Source organism: Oxyura jamaicensis, chromosome 1 (genome assembly GCF_011077185.1).
Source record: "Oxyura jamaicensis isolate SHBP4307 breed ruddy duck chromosome 1, BPBGC_Ojam_1.0, whole genome shotgun sequence".
NCBI lineage: Eukaryota > Metazoa > Chordata > Aves > Anseriformes > Anatidae > Oxyura > Oxyura jamaicensis.
Window position 1 is genome coordinate 35,358,375 of NC_048893.1, and position 19,899 is coordinate 35,378,273.

Below are 19,899 nucleotides of genomic sequence, written 5' to 3' on the forward strand. Positions count from 1 at the left end.
CGGCTCGGCTCGGCTCGGCACGGGGAGGCCGGGCCGGGCTGAGCCGAGCCGAGGGGGGCGGCAGCGGCGCGGTGGGAGCCGCTTGCCCTGGGCGCTGCGGGGCGCGGCGCTTTCGGTTCGCCGGGCGGCGGCGGGGCCCTGCCGGGAGCTGCCGGGTGCCGCCGGGGCGCTGCGGGGCCGGGCCTGCGGCCTAGGGCGGCTCGGTCCCGGGGGAGAAAACATAAGAATAAAAATAAAAGGTTCACGTGGAGGCGCTGCCGTGCCCCCGGGGCCGGGCTGGAAACCCCCGAAATTGTGCGGGGGGGAGCAGGAGCCCCGGGAGGCGGGCGCCGGGGGGGGGGAGCGGCGCCCTGCCAGCCCTGTGGGGGCTCGCGGGGTGTCCCCGCCGGCAGACGTGCCCCCCCCAGGGCTGCTTCGTCGCCTCCTCGCCGACCTGTGCCTCCCCACAGCCAGCTCTGGGCGGTGGTTCCCCGCACACAGCCCTCTTGCTTCCCTGGGCTGTCGGGCTAAAGCCGTCCCCATGGGCTTTCCGCTCCAGGCCGCTAAGGGAGGGGTAGGCAGAAAGAGAAGGTTAAAGACACCAAGAAGCCTTGAGCTGGTGATGAGTCGCGGGGATAATAAATCAGCCCATGGTAGGAGACCTGGGGATATGCGTGAGGAACTTGAGACTCCTCTCAGATAAGGGTTTATGACCATAGGGAACGCAAAGGTTGGCGTTGAGGCTGGAAACAGGGCCGTGGATGGAGGCAGGCGCACGTGGTTTCCTGGACACGAAGCTCGCTGAGGGAATTGGTTTAGGAAGGTAACGGAAGACACAGAAAGGAAACTTAACAAATGCTGAGTGTTTACAGAAGATCCACCCTGAGCCAGTCTAAGAAAGGAAAAGTATTAGATGAAAGGAGTTCTAGCGGTTGTATAAGTTATTGAATCATTTTCATTATAACTTGATTAAAGTCAGGGCTGCCTGAGCCTCTATACCTTTAGACCAAAGGCTGTGCTAAGAGAGCACAGGCTTTGTTACTATTATAAAAATACTTTATTGAAAAAAAAAAGTCTAATAATGCAATGCTGACTGTTTTGATACATACCTGGGGTTAATACCGGCATAGTTAGATCTTTAGTTTTGCAAATTAAAAACAAAAAACACCTTGAAAACCTGTTAGAGACTTACTTTTGAGTTAAAATCAAGCTTTTCTGTTGCAGACTTGGCCTTTTGTGGTGTTTTTACCCAAAAACTTTGATGCAAATTCTATTAGAAAGTAGGAAGGTAATGGCAGACAGTTGATCTCACACATAAGCTACCTCATCGCTACCACTTTGGGCATCATGATGATCCAGTCTCTAACAGGCTACTAAAATGCTTGGTATTTGAGTAGACATCAGTGAAGAAACTGTGTTTGATCCAGCTGCACGCTTTTGGTTTGCTTAGAAAGGATTCATTATGTTTGAGCCTCTGTACAGGGTTGTGAATGTTGGTTTGAAATAGATGATAACGTGTATTTACAGTGGGCTTGGTTTAATTGTGATTCTTTTTTTAGAGTTTCAGAGTTTTTAAAAATGATCTACAAAGTGAGACGTATTATTTTGTTGCAGACCTCTTCCTTCTGTGTCTGCATCATAGATTGCTCTCTGCCATCCACAGAAATTGCCAGCAGGGAGAACTTGGTACTCTACCATTGCCAGTTGTCTTAGCAGAGTTAACTGAGAGTTTCCGTTTGCCTTTTTTTTCTTTTCTTTTCTTTTTTTTTTTGGCTCAGATTTGAGAGATTCTTGTTAAGATTTGAGATGAGACCTTTCTTCACTTCTTTGAGCACAGAGAACTTTGTCTAGATTTTAAAAATGCTGTTGCTGAATGATTCCAAATTTATTTTGGAGTAATGGCAAGCCCTTTGCATTTCACTGTTGTGTTCTGTATGCTCCATGAATACCCGGATGTTTTGGGTACGGCCTTACGAGAAACTCCACATCTTGCATGAGCCAGTAGCTAAAGGAAATCAGGAAATCAGGAAATCAGGAAAGCAGGAAATCAGCAGTCGCTCGGTGCAGAGAGATGTGTTTGAAGTCGTGGGAGCATTGCTGTTCCTGCCCACGGCAGTGGTTGGCACCCAGCCCCCTGCGCTCCGTGCCACCACCCAGCCAGTCTCTCTCTCGTCTCCCAGGAGGTGCAGCAAAAGCTTTTCCAGTTACTTGCTTCTACATCTCAGTGAGCTGTTCCTGCTAGCCGCGTTTCAGTCGTTGCCACTAGGACAGGCGGATGCAGAGCTGTCTGCCTGGCAGTGAGGGAAGACAGCTGCTGGATGACCTGACCCTGCCTGGGTCCATGTCACACTGTTAAGGTTCTTTAGATCTGGGAAGCTAGAGGTCTTTGATCTCAGGTCCTTTTGCTAGATTTAAGGGCAAAGTTAGTGCTTTGATTAAAGCAGGAAGGTAGAGGTATGCAACTGCAGCTCCTGCTGTTTTTGTGGAGGCTAGCAGTTCTGATTTTTTCTTACAGCTTTTAATTAATCAGGCATTTTTTTCCCTTCTTTTGAATCTGTGAATAATTGTTTGACAGTTTTTCGTCGAGGAAGGGTGGGTAAGCTGGGCTGTCTCTAAAATTGACGTGATGTACTGAATATGAAATTTTAGAAGTGAGGGAACTGTAGAATCACAGAACGGTTTGGGTTGGAAGGGACCTCAAAGCCCACCCAGCTCCAGCCCCCTGCCATGGGCAGGGACACCTCCCACCAGAGCAGGTTGCCCAAAGCCCCATCCAGCCTGGCCTTGAGCACCTCCAGGGATGGGGCATCCACAGCTGCTCTGGGCAGCCTGTGCCAGGGCCTCACCACCCACTGAGTAAAGAATTCCTTCCTTATATCCAATCTAAACTGACCCTCTTAGTTTGAAGCCATCCCCCCTTGCCTTATCTCTACACTTCCGGACTAAGAGTCCCTCCCCAGCTTTCTTGTAGACAAATGAGAGAAACGTCCTTTAGTTTCTTCCAGTGGAGATCAGAGCTTCTAGCAAGTAGCTGAAAACACTTGTGCTATTTGTGGCTGTTACCTAGCTCATGTCAAAAGAGCTCTTTGCAGGTATTAGCCCAGTTTCTTTATAGCTGTACTCAAGTGCGAGGCCCCAAGTTTTTCTCTAGAAAAAGTTGATCTGAAAGATCCATTTATTGGCTGTCCTCTCTTGTGTGTGTTCTTTGGCATTGCATAGTGAATGAAAGGACTCGGTTACTGGTCCTGCTGGTCTTGTGCACGTGGTTTTGACTCTTTTCTATAGTTTCTGTTACCGTGTTAAAGACATATTTACGATAGAGCAATGTTTATATGGATTTCACTTTTCCAGATGATTTTTCAAACAAAGTTTGGGTAGTAAGGATCTCGGATACAGAGAAGTGTTGTGTCAAAGGCATTATTTTTGATTTCTGGTACTGTTCAGCTTAGTTTGATTTCTCTGTTTCTCCTCTTATTCCTCTGCTGGTTCTTTTTGATTATTTCTGTATGTGTTTGGAATTGTCTGTTTTTATGCCTTTTCTTTAATTAAAAAGTTCCCATTGTGCATTTTAGTAAAATACATTTCAGTATACTTTACCTTTTGTTTTTAAGGTCAAAACCAAAGCTGTCTAACTGAGAGCAAAGATGCAGAGCACTTCAAATTACCTCTGGCTGTTGTCTGACATTCTAGGACAAGGAGCTACTGCCAATGTTTTCCGGGGGCGACATAAGGTTTGTGAGGATTTACTAATCCAAGTAAAATATAAAACTGATTTTTTTTTCATATGTGAATAATGTCATGGAAATGATGATCAACTGTTCAAGATTTAGCAAATGCATTTTTGTAACTATTTATACGTAGGTTTTAATTTTTTTAATCTATTCATCCACAGAGTTAGAGTTCTGTACAGTTACCTCTGAGGATTTGTTTGCGATGTTATTTGTCCTTGTAAAATGCTAATGGCTAAAGTTGATTCTTCCTTCTTTCATTCTTCAGTTCTTTGAAAAAAATACTCCAATACTCCTTGCTTAAGAATTTAAATAGAAATGTCTTGTCAGTTATTGCATGATTTATGTGTCTCTGTTAAACACTTTTTTCATAGTTGTCTCCTGTTCTTCTAAAACCCATTTGTTGTGATTTTTATGATCTTGGACTGTAAGTGAAATTCTTAACATACTATATCTGATGAAGTTGGTGTAATCTTTGCCTTTACGTCAGTGCTTCATACATATGTTGAACACCATCATTTTGGATGACATACTTTGGAAAATCGCTACAAAATAGTCCAGATCTGTGTATGTTGTACCCCAAGGAGCTACAATGACCTTATTTGCGTAGTCATTCCATTCCACGGAGTTCCGTGGTATGTCTCCCAGAATGAAGAACAGCCTAGTTGTGGAAGCAATGTTCCCTTACAGTAACGACTCTGTGTCAAATCAATATGAAGTTATATGTAAGCTACAATGTTTTCTACATTCCACATCTGTGTGAAGCAACACTGAGCAATAATTCAGCATTTTATGTGCTTTTCTGCATGAATTAATTTCAGCACAGTGATTCCCCTGTAAAACATATTTTCATGGTTGTACCTCCCATCACCCTCACTGTTCTGAGGGGTGACTTGCAGCTTGGTGCCAGTGGGAGGAAACCTTGAGTGGGGCACCAGCAGTGCATGTCAGCGTGCTGTACAGCACACCGAGGTTAAGCACAGGAAGGCTTTATCCTTCAAACGAATCTTGTCACACGCAAGGCTGCCAGCATACCTTATTCCTAGAATGGGCACAGGGAGGTGCTTTGCCCTGCGAGGGACAGGAGTGGCCCAGCAAGCTGGTGCTGTGGGTGCATGAGGATGTTGGGGCTTAGTCCCACCTGAGAACTTAAGTCTGATTAAGCCCTTGACTGTGTTCCTGAGCCTTGTGTGTTGGGTGCGTTTGAGTCTCTTCAGGATTTTGCATGAATTCTATGTAGTGTTTGATACTGCCTTCTGTGAAAAAATATAACATTCCTTTATCTGTATAAACAAAGCAATAAAGAGAGCAATGTTCAGCTTCCTAAAGTTGTAACTTGAGCAAGCAAAGATTCTCAACTGTGGGATGTGCCACCTCTTTCCGGTCTGTGCAAGAGGTTCACCTCTTGCTGAAAAATTGCTTTTCGTCAGAGTTCATGGGTCATTCTTCAATGCGCAGCCTGTCTTATGCTACCTTTCCTGTATTCAAAAGGACTTCATTTTTGGGGGGTTAACCACGAGTTTTGATTCTGCTAGTCTGTTTACTTTTAGCCAATATTAAACTAAATCAATACATACATAATATATGTTTTTGGAGAATCTTAGTTTTCACCTTAACACAAAATACAATTTTGCAGTTTTTCTAATCTGGGTATGCTCATACAGACAACAAAATATCTCAAAATGCTTGGATAATGGGTGTGTGCACATTTACAATCTTAGGCTTCTGTTTGATTAACAATTTGTATTTTTTTAACAGAAAACTGGGGATTTATATGCTGTCAAAGTGTTTAACAGTATAAGTTTCCTTCGTCCTGTGGATGTTCAGATGCGAGAGTTCGAAGTGTTGAAGAAACTGAATCATAAAAACATAGTCAAATTGTTTGCTATTGAAGAAGAGGTAATGAAGTGTTGTAGTTGTCATCTGAGATTGCTTTATGCTCAATTATAAAGGATAAAATTACATCTTAAAGAATGGTAACTTATGTGGTCCCAGCCACCCCTTTTTCTCTTCCTTTTTGTTATTGTTGTTGAAAGATTATGCTTGGTTTCAGTGTTTAGGCACAGGTTATGGTCATTCAAAGCCATCTCAAGAAACTATTGTCCTAAGCTTATTTTGAAATAGGATTTTGAAGTTATCTACATGTATGAATAAATACTGATAAGATACAGAAGCATCAAGCAAGGTGAATACAGTTAATTTACAGTAAACACTTGAAAATTTGAGGTGTTTCAGTAATTCTGACATTTTTTTGCTTTTGCTTTGTAACCAACTAAAATAATGAGCTGTGTAATTGTAGTAATACGAATTACAGTGCTGAAGCTTGAGATTGATCAATTGAAATGACCCAGATGCTGAGACTGCTAAAGAAGAAGGAAGTGAACTGTTCTTTCTGCTCTCCTGTGCTGTAGTTTCTTGTTTACCCACCTATTGATACTGCTGTCTACCCTGCAAGGGCCTAGAACTTGAGGCTTTCTTCATCTCCAAGTTAGAATAAGTGAAATAATATAAAAATTGATCTGTGCTTGTTTTGAAGATCACCAGAATGGTGTTTGTGGTCTAGTTACCGATTGTTTTAATGTATTTATTTTAAGTAAGCTCCTGTGCGATTTGTAATTTCTGACATTGTTTTCATAGTAATCACAAACTTATCTTTTGGAATTGTTTTCCAGACAACAAGTAGGCACAAAGTACTAGTGATGGAATTCTGTCCATGTGGGAGCTTATATACAGTTCTAGAGGAGCCATCTAATGCCTTCGGTTTGCCAGAGTCTGAGTTCTTAATTGTTTTGAGAGATGTAGGTATGTAGACTTTGCTCTTTTCATTGACTGAAACAAACTCATACTTGTTTTGTTTATCTTGAAATAGCAGGAGACAAGGAGTTTGAATCTGTCAATTAATTCAACAAATTAAGATAGTTATGTGGAGTCGTATCTTTTGTTTGTGCCTGTATTGGTGTAGATTGCTGAATTAAGATGCAAAGCTTTAAATGTTTTTGTCTGAATCGTTGCCATAAATCTTAAGATAATTTATCATGCATTTGACTGATTTATAGTGATAATTAATATCAGAAGAGTAAATTAGAAAAACTATGAGTTTTACCTGTATCTGCCTGTTTTTAGAAAAATACCTACCGGTACTTCATGGGAAAGATGTTACTAAGAGCAAGAAATAGTGTAATTTAGCTGTTTAAAAAATGAAAAGGAAAACATGCTTAGAACGTTTTCTGGTCTTTCTGTTAATTGGATGTCTCTGTGCATTCCCATTTCCCAGTGAGAAAGTGGACACAAATGTATTTTTAGCCTCAGTTAGGGGTCAGTGCTTGTGCAGTGAGTGTCGAGATGCATACTTTAATTCTGCTTTATTTTTTGTTGAAGTGGCTGGGATGAATCATCTCCGGGAAAACGGAATAGTGCACCGTGACATCAAGCCGGGCAATATAATGCGTGTTATAGGTGAAGATGGTCAGTCTGTTTACAAACTGACAGACTTTGGCGCTGCGAGAGAGCTCGAAGATGATGAACAGTTTGTTTCTCTCTATGGCACAGAGGAGTATTTAGTAAGCCCATATGATTTTACTTGGTGTTTGAAAAAAATGTTTAAAGCCTGGCACGCTCTGTGATGAGAGTTGAACAGGTGAAGTTCAGACTGCTGGAAATTAATGGTGAAATCCTTGTATTATACTTGTTTTTATAACTTTCCACCTTTTTCACCTTGGGTCACGCCAGTTCTGCTGACCTGAGCACAGTAACCTTGAAATAATTTCCAGGTCTAATTTCTGTAGCTTCCTTATTGAAAGGAACAACACCAGTATTCTACTTATGAGTGTCTTTATTCCTTTAGATATTTTTCAGTTTGTATTGAATAAGTGGATGATGTTAAGTGTAGTTAAGACATTACTTGACGTCATTGTTAGCCAGAGGGAGGCAGGCAGAGAAGCAGCAGTACAAGCATCTTAGATGTAATTGTCTTCCTGCCATCACCTAAAAATGTTTTCCCAAATGTAATACCATAACTGATACTCTCCTCTGCTGTGGACCTTTTCCAATTCAGTTTCTATTGTTTCACAGTCATCTGGAGGAGTACTGGCTTTCTTCTTTTCTTTGGTGCTGTTTTATTCTAGTGGCCTATTTTTGGCATAACGTTATTAAAAGTAGCTATCGTATACCTACGAGCACTTTTGTTGTAATTTGTTGGAATAACTTAATCAATTTGCATAATATAAACTAATCTCATTTTTTTGATGAAAAAAAATTGCTGTGAAGTGATAGATTGTGTTTTTGTTCTTTATATTGTCCTTAAAACAGTTCTAAGTTCTTTTTTTTAATCTATTTTATCTTTTTTTTTTCCTCATTAGCATCCAGATATGTATGAGCGAGCAGTTTTGAGGAAAGAGCATCAGAAAAAGTACGGAGCCACAGTTGATCTGTGGAGTATAGGGGTGACTTTTTACCACGCTGCAACAGGGAGTTTGCCTTTCCGACCTTTTGAAGGACCTCGTAGAAACAAGGAAGTGATGTAGGTAATTTAGAAGGAGAATTTTATCTGTTCATAAATTTAAAGTCAGTCCATTAAATGTTTTATTTTTTCCCCAAGAAATCCTATATACCTATTATAAACAGTAAGATAATGAAAATATTTAAGGCAGAACATTCTTTAAAATTCTACTTCAACAAGGATTTTACTGTGGGGGACCTTCAGACCTGAATGAAGTATCAGATTTCCCCCTGAATACTGATTTTTTTTTTTTCCACACATCTTTCCTTCACCATTGCCTATTGCAGTGCTGCATATGGAATTTGGATACTCAGCTGATGTTGTGGTATTCTGAAATGTGTTTTCAGTGCTGCAAATTTTTCTTATCCTTTAAATGATTGTCTCTCCAGACAGTCTTGAAATGCATGCACTACCCCTGAGACTGACATTTATTTTTTTTAGTAGCAGAGTCATGGCTTTGCTTATTTCACACAGTCAGGTACTGTAGCTAGCGACAACAGGTAACTCCTAAACGTGAAAGAGAAGTTCTGTCTGTGACGTGCTGGTTGGAATTGATGCCTTTTTCATCTTAGTCTAGTTCTATTTTGTTGTTCTTCTGTGTTATTGCATTTAAAAACTAAAGCAAGACGGTACCTGGGGACACTAATGTGTCAGTAACTCCTCTGTGCTGGTATTCTTTGTGGAGGCTGACTCCAGTTTCCTTAGCTTAAGGAACTGCCCATGCTTTGATTCTCCCAAAGGCATTCTTGTCTACTTGATGCTTGTCTGCCTGAGAGAGAAGCAAGGAACAGGAGTATGTTTTGTATGTACCTCCTCCTCTGAGAAGAGAAAGCACAACTGAACTTTCACATTTCAAAGGCTATTGCTCCTGATTCATTTCCTGAGAAATCTGAGAAATGCTAGCCTGCTGGGTACAAAGTTGAACAGTGCTAAATTGTATCTGAATTGCTGGATATTTTCAAGTTGTAATTTCTCAAAGCCCACCTCCTGTTCCTTCATCATCAAGTGACTTTGTGGTAGCTAAATGTTATCGCTTGCCATGGAACGTACTAGAAGTTAGTCAAGTAAATCCCCAAATTAAAGTTCCTTGGCAACCTGATTTTGACTAATTAATACTTGTGAACAAACTTCAGCTTCTCACAGTAATGCTAGAGATCTCTCTTTAATTTTTCTCTAACATAAACAAAATTCCTTCTCCAACATAGTCCTGAGTATTTCTGCTTCATTATTATTTTAGTACCACTCTGTGTTAGAGTGGTACTAAAGTGGTACTAAGGGAAGCTCCTTAATTATTGCACCACCTCTAAACAACAGGCTGGCCTCATGTTCTCTCTGGCTTCAGAATTTGTATTACTGATTCTATTTTGAGGATTAGTTTACTAGAGCTGTCTGTAAGAGGTAGCAGTTAAGTCCGTATTATTTTTATAATGTGTCACAGGTATAAAATAATCACCGGGAAGCCTTCTGGTGCTATTTCTGGAATACAGAAAGCAGAAAATGGACCAATTGAGTGGAGCTGGGAGATGCCTGTTTCTTGTAGCCTTTCAAAGTAAGTTTTAGCTTCTCACAAAATGTTTCAAATGTTGCTTGATTGTGCTTTTGCAATTATTTCTCAGGATTGGGCCTCTGGAATGGAGGTCTGATTGTTGCACTGTTTTCTTTGAACTCTTCAGTAGATCCATACAATGTAGTAATAGGTTCTGATGTGTTTTTTCTTCCCATCTGTCCACATAGTTTTAGTATTGCTAACTAAAGTATTGCTAGTATATAGCTAACTAGTATACTAAGTATACTAGTATACTTAGTATACTAGTTATACTAACTAGTATACTAGTATAGCTAACTTAGTAACTAGCTAATATTACAAATGAGCATCTAATGAATCTGAAGTGGTATGAGTGGAACAAAGATTATTACTATTTTTTTCCACACTCAGAAAGGAGCATAAAGATTTAATGAATCTTGAATTGATGCACTACTCCTTCCCTTTCTTGCAAGAATGTGACTTAAGGCGTAGACCGTAGGAAGTTATATGGAAAGACGGTTCAGAAAATTATATTTTTCCCAGAAAACAATCTGCATCAGCAGATGAAACGTATTAGTATCTTCTATTTTTTATCATTTACTTTTGTTTTAGCTTCATATTTTATAATACTCAGTAGGAAGAGCCATGCAAGACTGAGTTAGACACAAAGAATAATTACTGCTGATATATTGAAAGGGGAGACCAAAGTGTTCAATGCAGTGTAATTGCCCCTCAACATTTTAAGGATGTTTTGCTTTTTAACAAATTTCCCTAGCAAACATGATGTGAAAGATCTGACCGCAGTATGATTGTAAAAACACCCCCCATAGCCTGTTTATTTCAGAGACTCATAGAATATCCTGAGTTGGAAGGGACTCAAAAGGACCGTTGAGTCCAACTCCTGGCTCTACACAGGACCACATAAAAATCAAACCCTGTGTCTGAGAGTGTTGTCCAAACGCTTCTTGAACTCTGTCTTGGTTCTGTGGCCATTTCCCTGGGGAGCCTGCTCTCCCTTTCAGTGAAGAACCTTTTTCTAACATCCAGCCTGAACATTTCTGAGCCTTCTGCATAATGTGCAATTACAAGTGTTCCTAAGAACCTTGCTGAACACTTACACTAAGATATTTTTCTCTTTCTTGGTGAAGTGAGAATTAAATTATTCTGTGAACAGGCATTAAAAACAAATTTTGTGAAAGCCAAATATGTTGACCCATAAGGAGTGTAGAATGGAAGTCTGCTTTTTATCAGTTTATTTGTTTGTAAAAATATATTTATAGCATACAAAACATACAATTTACATTTTTCATGGTATTGCTTAGTTGTTTCCTTCTGCTTATTCCTTATAATTCATGTATTTTAAATAATTAAGGAAGCAGATTTTTTTACTAGATGTCTGTTTGTAGTAATATTTTCAAATAGCATTTAAACAGCATTTATTGTTGCAAGTGTAGACTGAGGCAAGTTATGAGCTCAGCATTCACGGACCTCCAGTGGGCTTACCACTGAGGCTTGCTCTGAAATGTTACCAGTTTTACCCACTGAGATCAGATTTGACATAGACAGCTTCTTGGAAGTTTTAAAAATATGTATGTGATAACACAGGAGTAGGATCCACAACATTCCTCGCAAGTCGGATTTTCAAAGTAAGAATACAAGAAACTTAGGTTGGCCTTTTCCCGGAACGGTGATAGCTGGAAGTCAATTGCTGCACGTTTTCCTTTGCAGCAGTTGACCTACATGACTTAGTCCCATCGCAATCAAGATGGGTTTTTGTTAGCGCTGCCAATTCCATTGATGTCTTTGCTAACTGAGCTGATGCTGACTAAAAGCAACGCACAAGCAGCTCTGCCAGCAAACTGTAAATGGCTGAAATCTCCTCCAAAGTGATAAAGTGCATTAAGTGTTTGGTGAGAGCTGGATAAAAGACTATTGCTCAGCAGTGGTAGAACATGACCTTAGCTCTCTGATGCAGACTTCTTAAATTGTCATTTTTTTTCAGTGTCTGTGAAGTTGTTGAGATATCAAGGAAAAGTATTTAATAGTCAAGGCTCAGAAGGAAAGAGATAAAGTGTTATACTTAATGAAAAACAATGGACATTATCACTGAACGTTCTGTTATTCAGCAAAGGAAAAAAGTAGTGCTGGAATATTCTTCAAGGCACAATTGACAGACTTGTATCCGTGAGACGAGTAAAGATGTGAAAAGATCCAGGTAGATCCAAGTTGTTTTATCTCTTCCTGGTGTTCTCTAGGGGTCTGCAAGTACTGCTCACACCTGTCCTCGCAAATATCCTGGAAGCAGACCAGGAAAAATGCTGGGGATTTGACCAGTTCTTTGCAGAGACAAGTGACATACTGCACCGAATAATAATCCACATCTTTTCGCTCCAGCAGATGACCTTGCACAAAGTTTATATTCACAGCTACAACACGTAAGTGTTGCTCACTTTATTTTCATTTGTTTTCATTTCTTTTCTCTTGCTCTGGCAAGCAGTATTGTGACCCAAGACCACCAGTGTTACGTACTTGGTAGCCTTTCCTTGTCAATTTATCTGGAAGTGTAAGCTTGTAATTTCTCTCTGAATTCACAGTGCACTGAAGTATGTTGATGAATATATCTAATAAAAATAAAATTGTTGAAGGTCAAATCAGCTGATCTTAGGTTTGGGCTTAATCAGTGACAGAACAGAGACTTAATCCTTAACATGTTTGTTACAGTGCTTTTGTGTTTGTAATGGTTACCAACTCAGCCCAGGTGTGTTTATGCTATGTTTTTTAGTACCTCCTATTTACAAAATAGTTTTTCAGAGAATGCATTCAACTCCCACTGTACTTATCTTGTCATCAAGAATATAAAACATGCACGTCATCTGTGTCTGACATAAAACTCTCAGAGGGCTTCTGACGTTGTAATTGGTACCATTTAGGAGCCTGAGTTATATGGTGTTCACTTCATGGTCATCAAGCGCTGATGTTAAAAGCTGTAAAATCTGATTTATAGTTTGATAGAAAAACAAATGCATTTTCTCTGTCTTACTATAGATAATCCAAAGCATATATTATCCTCTAATATGAGAACAAATACCGTTATTTCATCAAACGTGCAAATACAGTTCTGACCTTTTCCAGTTTTTCTTTTTTATTCTGTTGTTTGTATTGCTGGAGTACCAGTTTTGCAGAGAAATCTTGATTGTAGCTCTAATTGCTATTTGTACTTTACTTTTTCCTTTATTTTATTATTTACCTTTATGATTACTTCAGTGCTGGCTGTCATATTCAGATGTAGCAGTGTGCTAGGGCTGCACAGGAGGCAAACTGGTCCTTCCTGTTAGTTTAAGTGTGTTGTTGTTTGAAGGTATGAATTCTTGTGTCTCATATTCATTGATTGCTTGAAATAAAATACCAAAGTGTCCTTGGTTGTTCTGCTCTCTGCTGTTACAGGAGATGAATCTGGCCATCTGTTAGCTTCAAGGCTGGATTTAGGGTGTGTGCTTTGTGACATGTAAAACACCAGATTTTTCTCTTGGAGAGACCATATACCTCTTTTTAAGAAATGGGTATGCCTGAGAAAAGTGAAGTATGCTTCCTTCCTCTCATCTGATGTTGCCTGTTTCTACTGACATTCACACTGCAGGGCAAAGCAAGTTTGTTTACTCAGCGACTCACAAAGAGCTTTGGTGGAAAATCAGAGTTACAGAGGGAAGTTTGGTATTTTCCAAGGAACAGCATTTCTTTTTGTAGCAGAGCAAGCTGGAGCCTTAGGCAGTGCTGCTTTTTGGTGTTATGAGACAGATGCTGTATGTATGAAAAGCGTTCTTAACTTAAAAAAGGGAAAAAGGGATTTTGTTATAAGTAATACAAAATTTGAGTTGTTGGACTGTTGTAGTGACTCTAGTACTGTATATATTGTTTGTATTGTAGAGCTGCTATATTTCATGAGCTGGTCTACAAACAGACAAAAATACCATCTCAGAATCAAGAACTGATATATGAAGGTCGGCGTTTAATACTGGAGCCTGGCAGATTGGCACAACACTTCCCCAGAACTACTGAGGAGAATCCTATCTTTGTAGTAAGCAGGGAGCCTGTGAACATTGTCGGATTAATCTACGAAGAAGGTATGGGACAGTCATTTCTCCTTTCTTATAGTTATCCTTGGTAAATAGTGTTGCTTGTTTGCTTAACATCTTATGTCTGGATGACTGAAAGTGTTTCAAAAGCTTCTCTGTGAATATCTGAATTTCTAAGTAAGCAGTCCAATTTAAAACATGCTGAGTATCCAGCATATTTTTACAGTAACAGTAGCTACAGTGTACCTAGTGCTGTGAACCCAGACATTTGTAGTGGTGGTGGTGCATATGGGGTTCTGAAGCATTTTTTTAAAGCACACATTTAAAAGCTGAGGGGAGCATTATAGAGTGTCAGTCAAAGCCAGTTCTTTTGTTATTTCTCACTAAGTGGAAATTCAGGCTTTGCTCTGTTTGTTTTATTCCTCATGAATGTGGTTAGTTTTTCTGTTAGCAGAGGAGGTCTTTACACCTTACCTTTGCTTAGAAGATAAGGTAATGTCATAGCAGAAGAAAACAAAACTCAGTTTTTGCATTTATCACTGAGAGGCTCACAGAGGGCCCTGTATGAGACAAGCTGGAGGACAAGCCTCCAGTTGAGAGATCAGCGTTGGCTTTTGTCAGTGTGTCTCACGGCGACTGCCAGAGCCAGCTGGTGCTCACGCAGAGGTGCCGAAGAGTGTGGGTAGCTGTGCCATCTGTAGACGGATCACCAGGGCCTTTTTATTGTCAGAGCTCTCCAAAGGAGTCCGTAAGTGTGAGAACAAAGGAGGTTCTGCTGATGGAGGCTACCCTACATTTCAAAAGCTGTTCAGTGAAGTCCCACCTGTAAGACTCCTGATGAATCTAAGCAGCGGTGAGATGAGAGGGAAGGGTCTCCCACAGGGACAGACATAGGGCTGAAGAACAGAAATAAATGGCTGGCTTTTGCAATGGAGGGAGATCATTAGTGGTGATCTGTATTAAATCTGCACTGTGCAGCACGTTCAAAAGTAATCTGGAAAATGAAGTGAAGTATATTTTGCTGAAAATACCACATTAAGGTGTTCAAGACAAAGGCTGGTTATGAAGCTATGTGTGAGAATCACACAATATTAACAGGCTAGGCAGTAACAGATGAGATGAAAATCCATGTAGATGCACATGAAAACTGTGTCCAGTGTGGCGAGAGGAAACAGCCTGAACTTATGGAAGAACCCTGCTTTCCTGCTCTTCTACCTTGCCATTCAGGAAAAAGATCTTGGAGTTTTAATGGATGATTTTGGGCAAACATCTGCTCGGTGCTTTGCAGCAGTCAAAACAGCCAGTGGAGAATTATTTTTTAGCCTCATTGAACATTCCTAATGTTAGTTCCCCTGCATCCACTTACTGTATGCCTTTACTTTGATCTTTGAGTTTCTGGACAGTTCCAGGCCCCTTTCCCTCCTCTTTCCAAGATGGTATAGAAGCATTAAAACATCTTCTGAGAAGAGCATCAGGCTTAGGAATTGGTAGAATGGATGAACTTTCAGCTCAGAAGGAAGCGGTGGGGGAGCAGAAGAAGAGGGCTGTGCTATATCCGTAGGCATTTGAGCAGCATGTAGAAGCTGCATAAATATTACTTTACTTTCTCTTCTAATAGAAGAACCACAAAATACCAAATTCAGTTGTCGTGTTTGAACCTGCATGAGAGATACTTCCATCATACAAAGCATACTTAGGCTGCAGGTTTTTGCTACAAGATTTGAATGCTAAAGCTTTGAATGGGTTCAGGAAGGTTTCTATTGAATTATCAGAAGAAAAAAACAATGTATCAAGCGTTTTATTAAACATAACTTTCATCAGATCTCAGGAAGTCCCTGAAACACAAATTACTTGAAGCTGGGAGAATCTGTGAGGGAATTAGATTTTGTCCTGTTCTTTTTTTTTTTTTTTTTGTAAACTTCTGCTGTTTTCAGCTGTGGGAGACAACATAGTGAGCTGGGTGATATATCATAGAATGGCTTGGGTTGGAAGGGACCTTAAAGATCATCTAACTCCAACCCCCTGCCATGGGCAGGGACACCTCCCACCAGACCAGGTTGCCCAAAGCCCCATCCAGCCTGGCCTTGAGCACCTCCAGGGATGGGGCATCCACAGCTGCTCTGGGCAGCCTGTGCCAGGGCCTCACCACCCTCACAGTAAAGAATTTCCTCCTAACATCTTATCTAAATATCCCCTCTTTTAGTTTAAAACCGTTTTCTTTGTCCTATAGTTATCTGAATGAGCAAAAAGTTGCCCTCTGTCTTTCTTAGAAGCCCCCTTTATGTACTGAAAAGCTGCAACAAGGCCTTCCCGGAGTCTTCTTCGGTAATGCTATTTTGTATAGAGGTGTTCCATGGAACAAAACAGAATAGGGTATTTCTTACATTCCTAGCTTCTGACTCAGTTATGTTTTTGAGTTTTAGTAATAAATATTTCTTCGACATGTACTAGTGTATCTCTCGTTTTATCAAGACTTTTGAAGTCTCTTCTGAAAAACAGGAAAATACAGATGTTTGTTTTATGTTTCAGTTTTACTTCCTAAAGTACATCAACGTTATGACTTGGATGGGGATGCCAGTATGGCTAAAGTGAGTAATTGTGATTTTAATTTATTTAGCTGTCTCAGATAATGATACTGAGATGAAAGCTACTTAATTCTCAGATGAATAATGTTAATAAGATTATTTTAATATGCTGGTAGGAATTCTGACCCACAGAAGTGTGTTTGTTAACAAGGGCTCCAGAATTGTATTTTATTAAAGCCAGAGTTTGTATACTACACGTTTATATTTAAAACAAACAAACAGCCTTCTAAGTGCTTTGCTGCTGCAAAAAGGCATTCCTGAAGGCTCCAAAGCTAGCAGGTTCAAAACATCTGCAAGAGTGGAATTTCTGTTGCCTTTCTTGCAAGTTTACAGGATCTTTATGGGAGACGTAGTGAATGTTTCATTTTTCTTGTCATTATTCCAAAACTGCTGAATTTGTGCATTGACACGCTTTGACTTTTTGACAACCATTTATGCTATTCCTATAAAACATTGTCTTCTGAGGAGCTTTGTTTTCAGGCAAGGTAGTCCTAAAAGCATATGTTTCTTTAGAAACCAAACGTCTTTCAGATTAATAAACAGAAAGTAAGCAGTTGATATTATTAAAAATATTTAAACTATCATTTGTGAAACTTTGTTCAGAATTCCAAGTGATACAGCAAACTTGTACATGGAAATTAGGTGAAAGAAGAGTCCCTAGCCTTAGGATTGTCAAATGTATCATTTTTACTAGTTTCTTTTAATGTATGTGTTTAATTCCTAAACTACTGAGGAAACATACTTGTGACTTCCCAGAAGTTAAAGTAGATGCTGAGAGTAAGTGGTATGATTTTTGCTTATAAAAGACTTATTTTCATCCCTAACAGATACTTCAGCATAACTGGAAAAACTCACTGCCATGTTTAGCTGTGCCTCCATAATTAGTGTTTGGTTATTTCCTGACTAAAGTTAGGGCAAAGTTATGCACTTTATACTACCATCTTCATGTTGCTCTTTGTTTTATTAATCTATGTTGCTTTGTTGTCATTAATTGACCTGAAACAATTGTTAAAAGAATGACAATTTAGCACTAATGTGTTGTTTTTGTTTTGTTTTTTACCCAGGCAGTAACAGGTATCGTATGTTATGCCTGTAGAGTTGCCAGTTCTTTGCTGCTTTACCAGGAGCTGATGCGAAAAGGCATACGATGGCTAATGTAAGTACTTGATTGAATTGCAGTGAATGTGATTTTTTTTTGAATTATTTTTTTGAGATATACCTTGGCTATCAGTGCATAATTTTGTGATCCTGGGAGGGAGGTTTCTTTTACTGCCTGAATGTGAAGACTTCCTGATTTTTCCATCTTTTCACCATTAAGGAAACAAAGATTCTTTTTTCTGTCAATAAATTTTAGGTATTTTCAGTTTCACTTTCTCCTGTGGATAGCCAAAGTGTAACCTCTGGTTACATGCAGGTACAATTGAGCAGCTTGCACAGTACAGTTTTATACAAGGATTATACTAACACATCTCTAAAGGAAAGCAATTTTTACTAGCAATTACTACTGTAGATATTGTATTACTGATTGCTGGTAAGGTGGCAGTTGAATGCTAAACTAATGCTTCACTATTTTTTAGTGAAATAATTAAGGATGATTACAATGAAATGGTTCATAAAAAGACTGAGGTCGTCATCAGGCTGGATTTCTGCAGCAGAAACATTGAAAAAGCTGAGAAAATGTGAGTAGAATCACTACACTTAATGCATTTATTTTCTTTATAATCTTTAATGACTGTGGTAGTTTAGGCTATGTTTATTTAGAGTTTTTGCCTTTAAAAATTAAATTTGAATCAGCATGGCTTTACTGTCAGCAGTGGGTTCACTTAAGCAGATTTAGTAATATGCTCATGTATGGTGGTTAATGCACACATGTAGAGCCGTTGGGCTTTTAGAGTAACTCCAGCAGCCATGTATTTATACCACCAGCTTGTATGTAGTAATTGTGGATATCAAAGAACTTGTCAGAGTTGACATGCACATACCAAATACGTAAAAACTGACCCATCTGGGCTTTAACGTACTTGCTTTAAAACAAACAAAAACCAACAACTAGCAAAGCTGATGGTTGACAAGACCACAGTGTACCTGGGTAGCCTAACTGCAGATCATCAGGGCTGTACTCCACACTTTCCTTTTACACTCACCAGTTTACACTAGTTAACAGGACTGTTTGGCCCGGATGTCTTCCTATGTTCTTCCAGGTCCTGCAGATGTATGCCACTTACACTGCTCAGAAGTCACTGTAGGTTCTGTTTTGTGACTAGTACGTTCTGTTGTATCTCAGAGCAGCTGTCTGCACAAAAATTGTAGTTCTTATGTGAATAGAAATTTGCTATGTGTTTGCATGTAGTCTTTCAGCCTCCTAGGGAGAGGCAGGATTTTCAGTTTACTAACTTCAGAGGACTTTCATGGAGTTTGCAAAGGACACGTCTTCTTGTTTGTCCTCCTTTTTCAAGGCTCTGCTATAAAGCATGACAATGCAGAGCTTGTATTTGACAATGTAGCTAGGGTATTCGCCAGGAGCAAAGTACGTATTGTTGGAAAGTAGTTGAGCTGGTTTCTCATGGTATTTTTAAAAATAAAATGTGTCTGCGACTCAGCAGGAAAAATACCCTTCTGGATGATTTATTTGACACTTGAACTATAGTCTTACGAAAAGTGTCCGTATGAACAACAGTGCTACTAGCCCAGCCTTTAAGTTTTTGGTAACTCAGCCTTTCCAGTGAGTTTCTACAGAAAAAACGTCTTGGTGCAGTGGTTTGTTGTGTCATTGACTACTTGAAGAATCCTTAGTTTAGTAACCTATTAAAAATGAATTGATGAAAGGAAACAATTTTCTACTACCTGTTGAATACAAGTAATGAGAGTAGAATTAAAAAAAAGAAATGGTACTTTCAGACTTCTTTTTAACAGTTCAAATGTAGGAAAACATTCAAGGAAGAATTTTTTTTTCTTAATTAAAACATTTTTATTACTAATGGCCACTTAGAGTTGTCTGTCTTTCATGGTTGCTTGGCAGATAATGTATTTCATGTAGAAGGAGTGGTAGTTATTGTTGATCTTGAGATTTCAAGGAATATTTTGAGTACATTCATTACTCTTTTTTTTTTTTTTTTTTATAAACGTGCCTTGCGTTCAGATATGAGAATTTGATGCAGATCAACTTGGAATCATCAGAAGTAGATGAAATTTCAGAGATACACACAAAACTGTTGCGGGTAAGTATTTTACAAAACCCATGTCATTCTTAAAATGGTGTTAGTAGAGAAAAAAATGAAAAAAAAAACAACAGCAAAGAAATGGTTATAAAGGGTTTTCTGTGAGTAACAACTCCGAATTTTCAAAGTAATTTCTAGACTGTCAAAGGCAGTTAAAATGCCTGTATCTAGATGTGGTTGTCTTTCTGCAAAGACAACAAATCCTGTTATTAGTCCAGTGCAGTGAAAATAATTGGTCATCCCTGAAAATACAATTCCATTTACTGCAATAATAAAGTGAAAAATCCACAAAA

General features: G+C 39.4%; 1 protein-coding gene across 1 annotated transcript in view; it reads left to right on the top strand.

The window, feature by feature from the left end:
* Nucleotides 1–19,899, top strand: part of TBK1 (TANK binding kinase 1) — a 29,113-nt gene that overhangs the window by 555 nt on the left and 8,659 nt on the right. Inside the window, exons 2-13 of the mRNA XM_035337504.1 lie at nt 3,591–3,710; nt 5,466–5,606; nt 6,380–6,509; nt 7,086–7,267; nt 8,066–8,226; nt 9,644–9,754; nt 11,986–12,165; nt 13,655–13,851; nt 16,333–16,391; nt 17,453–17,544; nt 17,966–18,067; nt 19,528–19,606. Of these exons, the coding sequence (XP_035193395.1) occupies nt 3,624–3,710; nt 5,466–5,606; nt 6,380–6,509; nt 7,086–7,267; nt 8,066–8,226; nt 9,644–9,754; nt 11,986–12,165; nt 13,655–13,851; nt 16,333–16,391; nt 17,453–17,544; nt 17,966–18,067; nt 19,528–19,606 (1,521 nt within the window). The 5' untranslated portion in view covers nt 3,591–3,623. The remainder of the gene's footprint in view (nt 1–3,590; nt 3,711–5,465; nt 5,607–6,379; nt 6,510–7,085; nt 7,268–8,065; nt 8,227–9,643; nt 9,755–11,985; nt 12,166–13,654; nt 13,852–16,332; nt 16,392–17,452; nt 17,545–17,965; nt 18,068–19,527; nt 19,607–19,899) is intronic.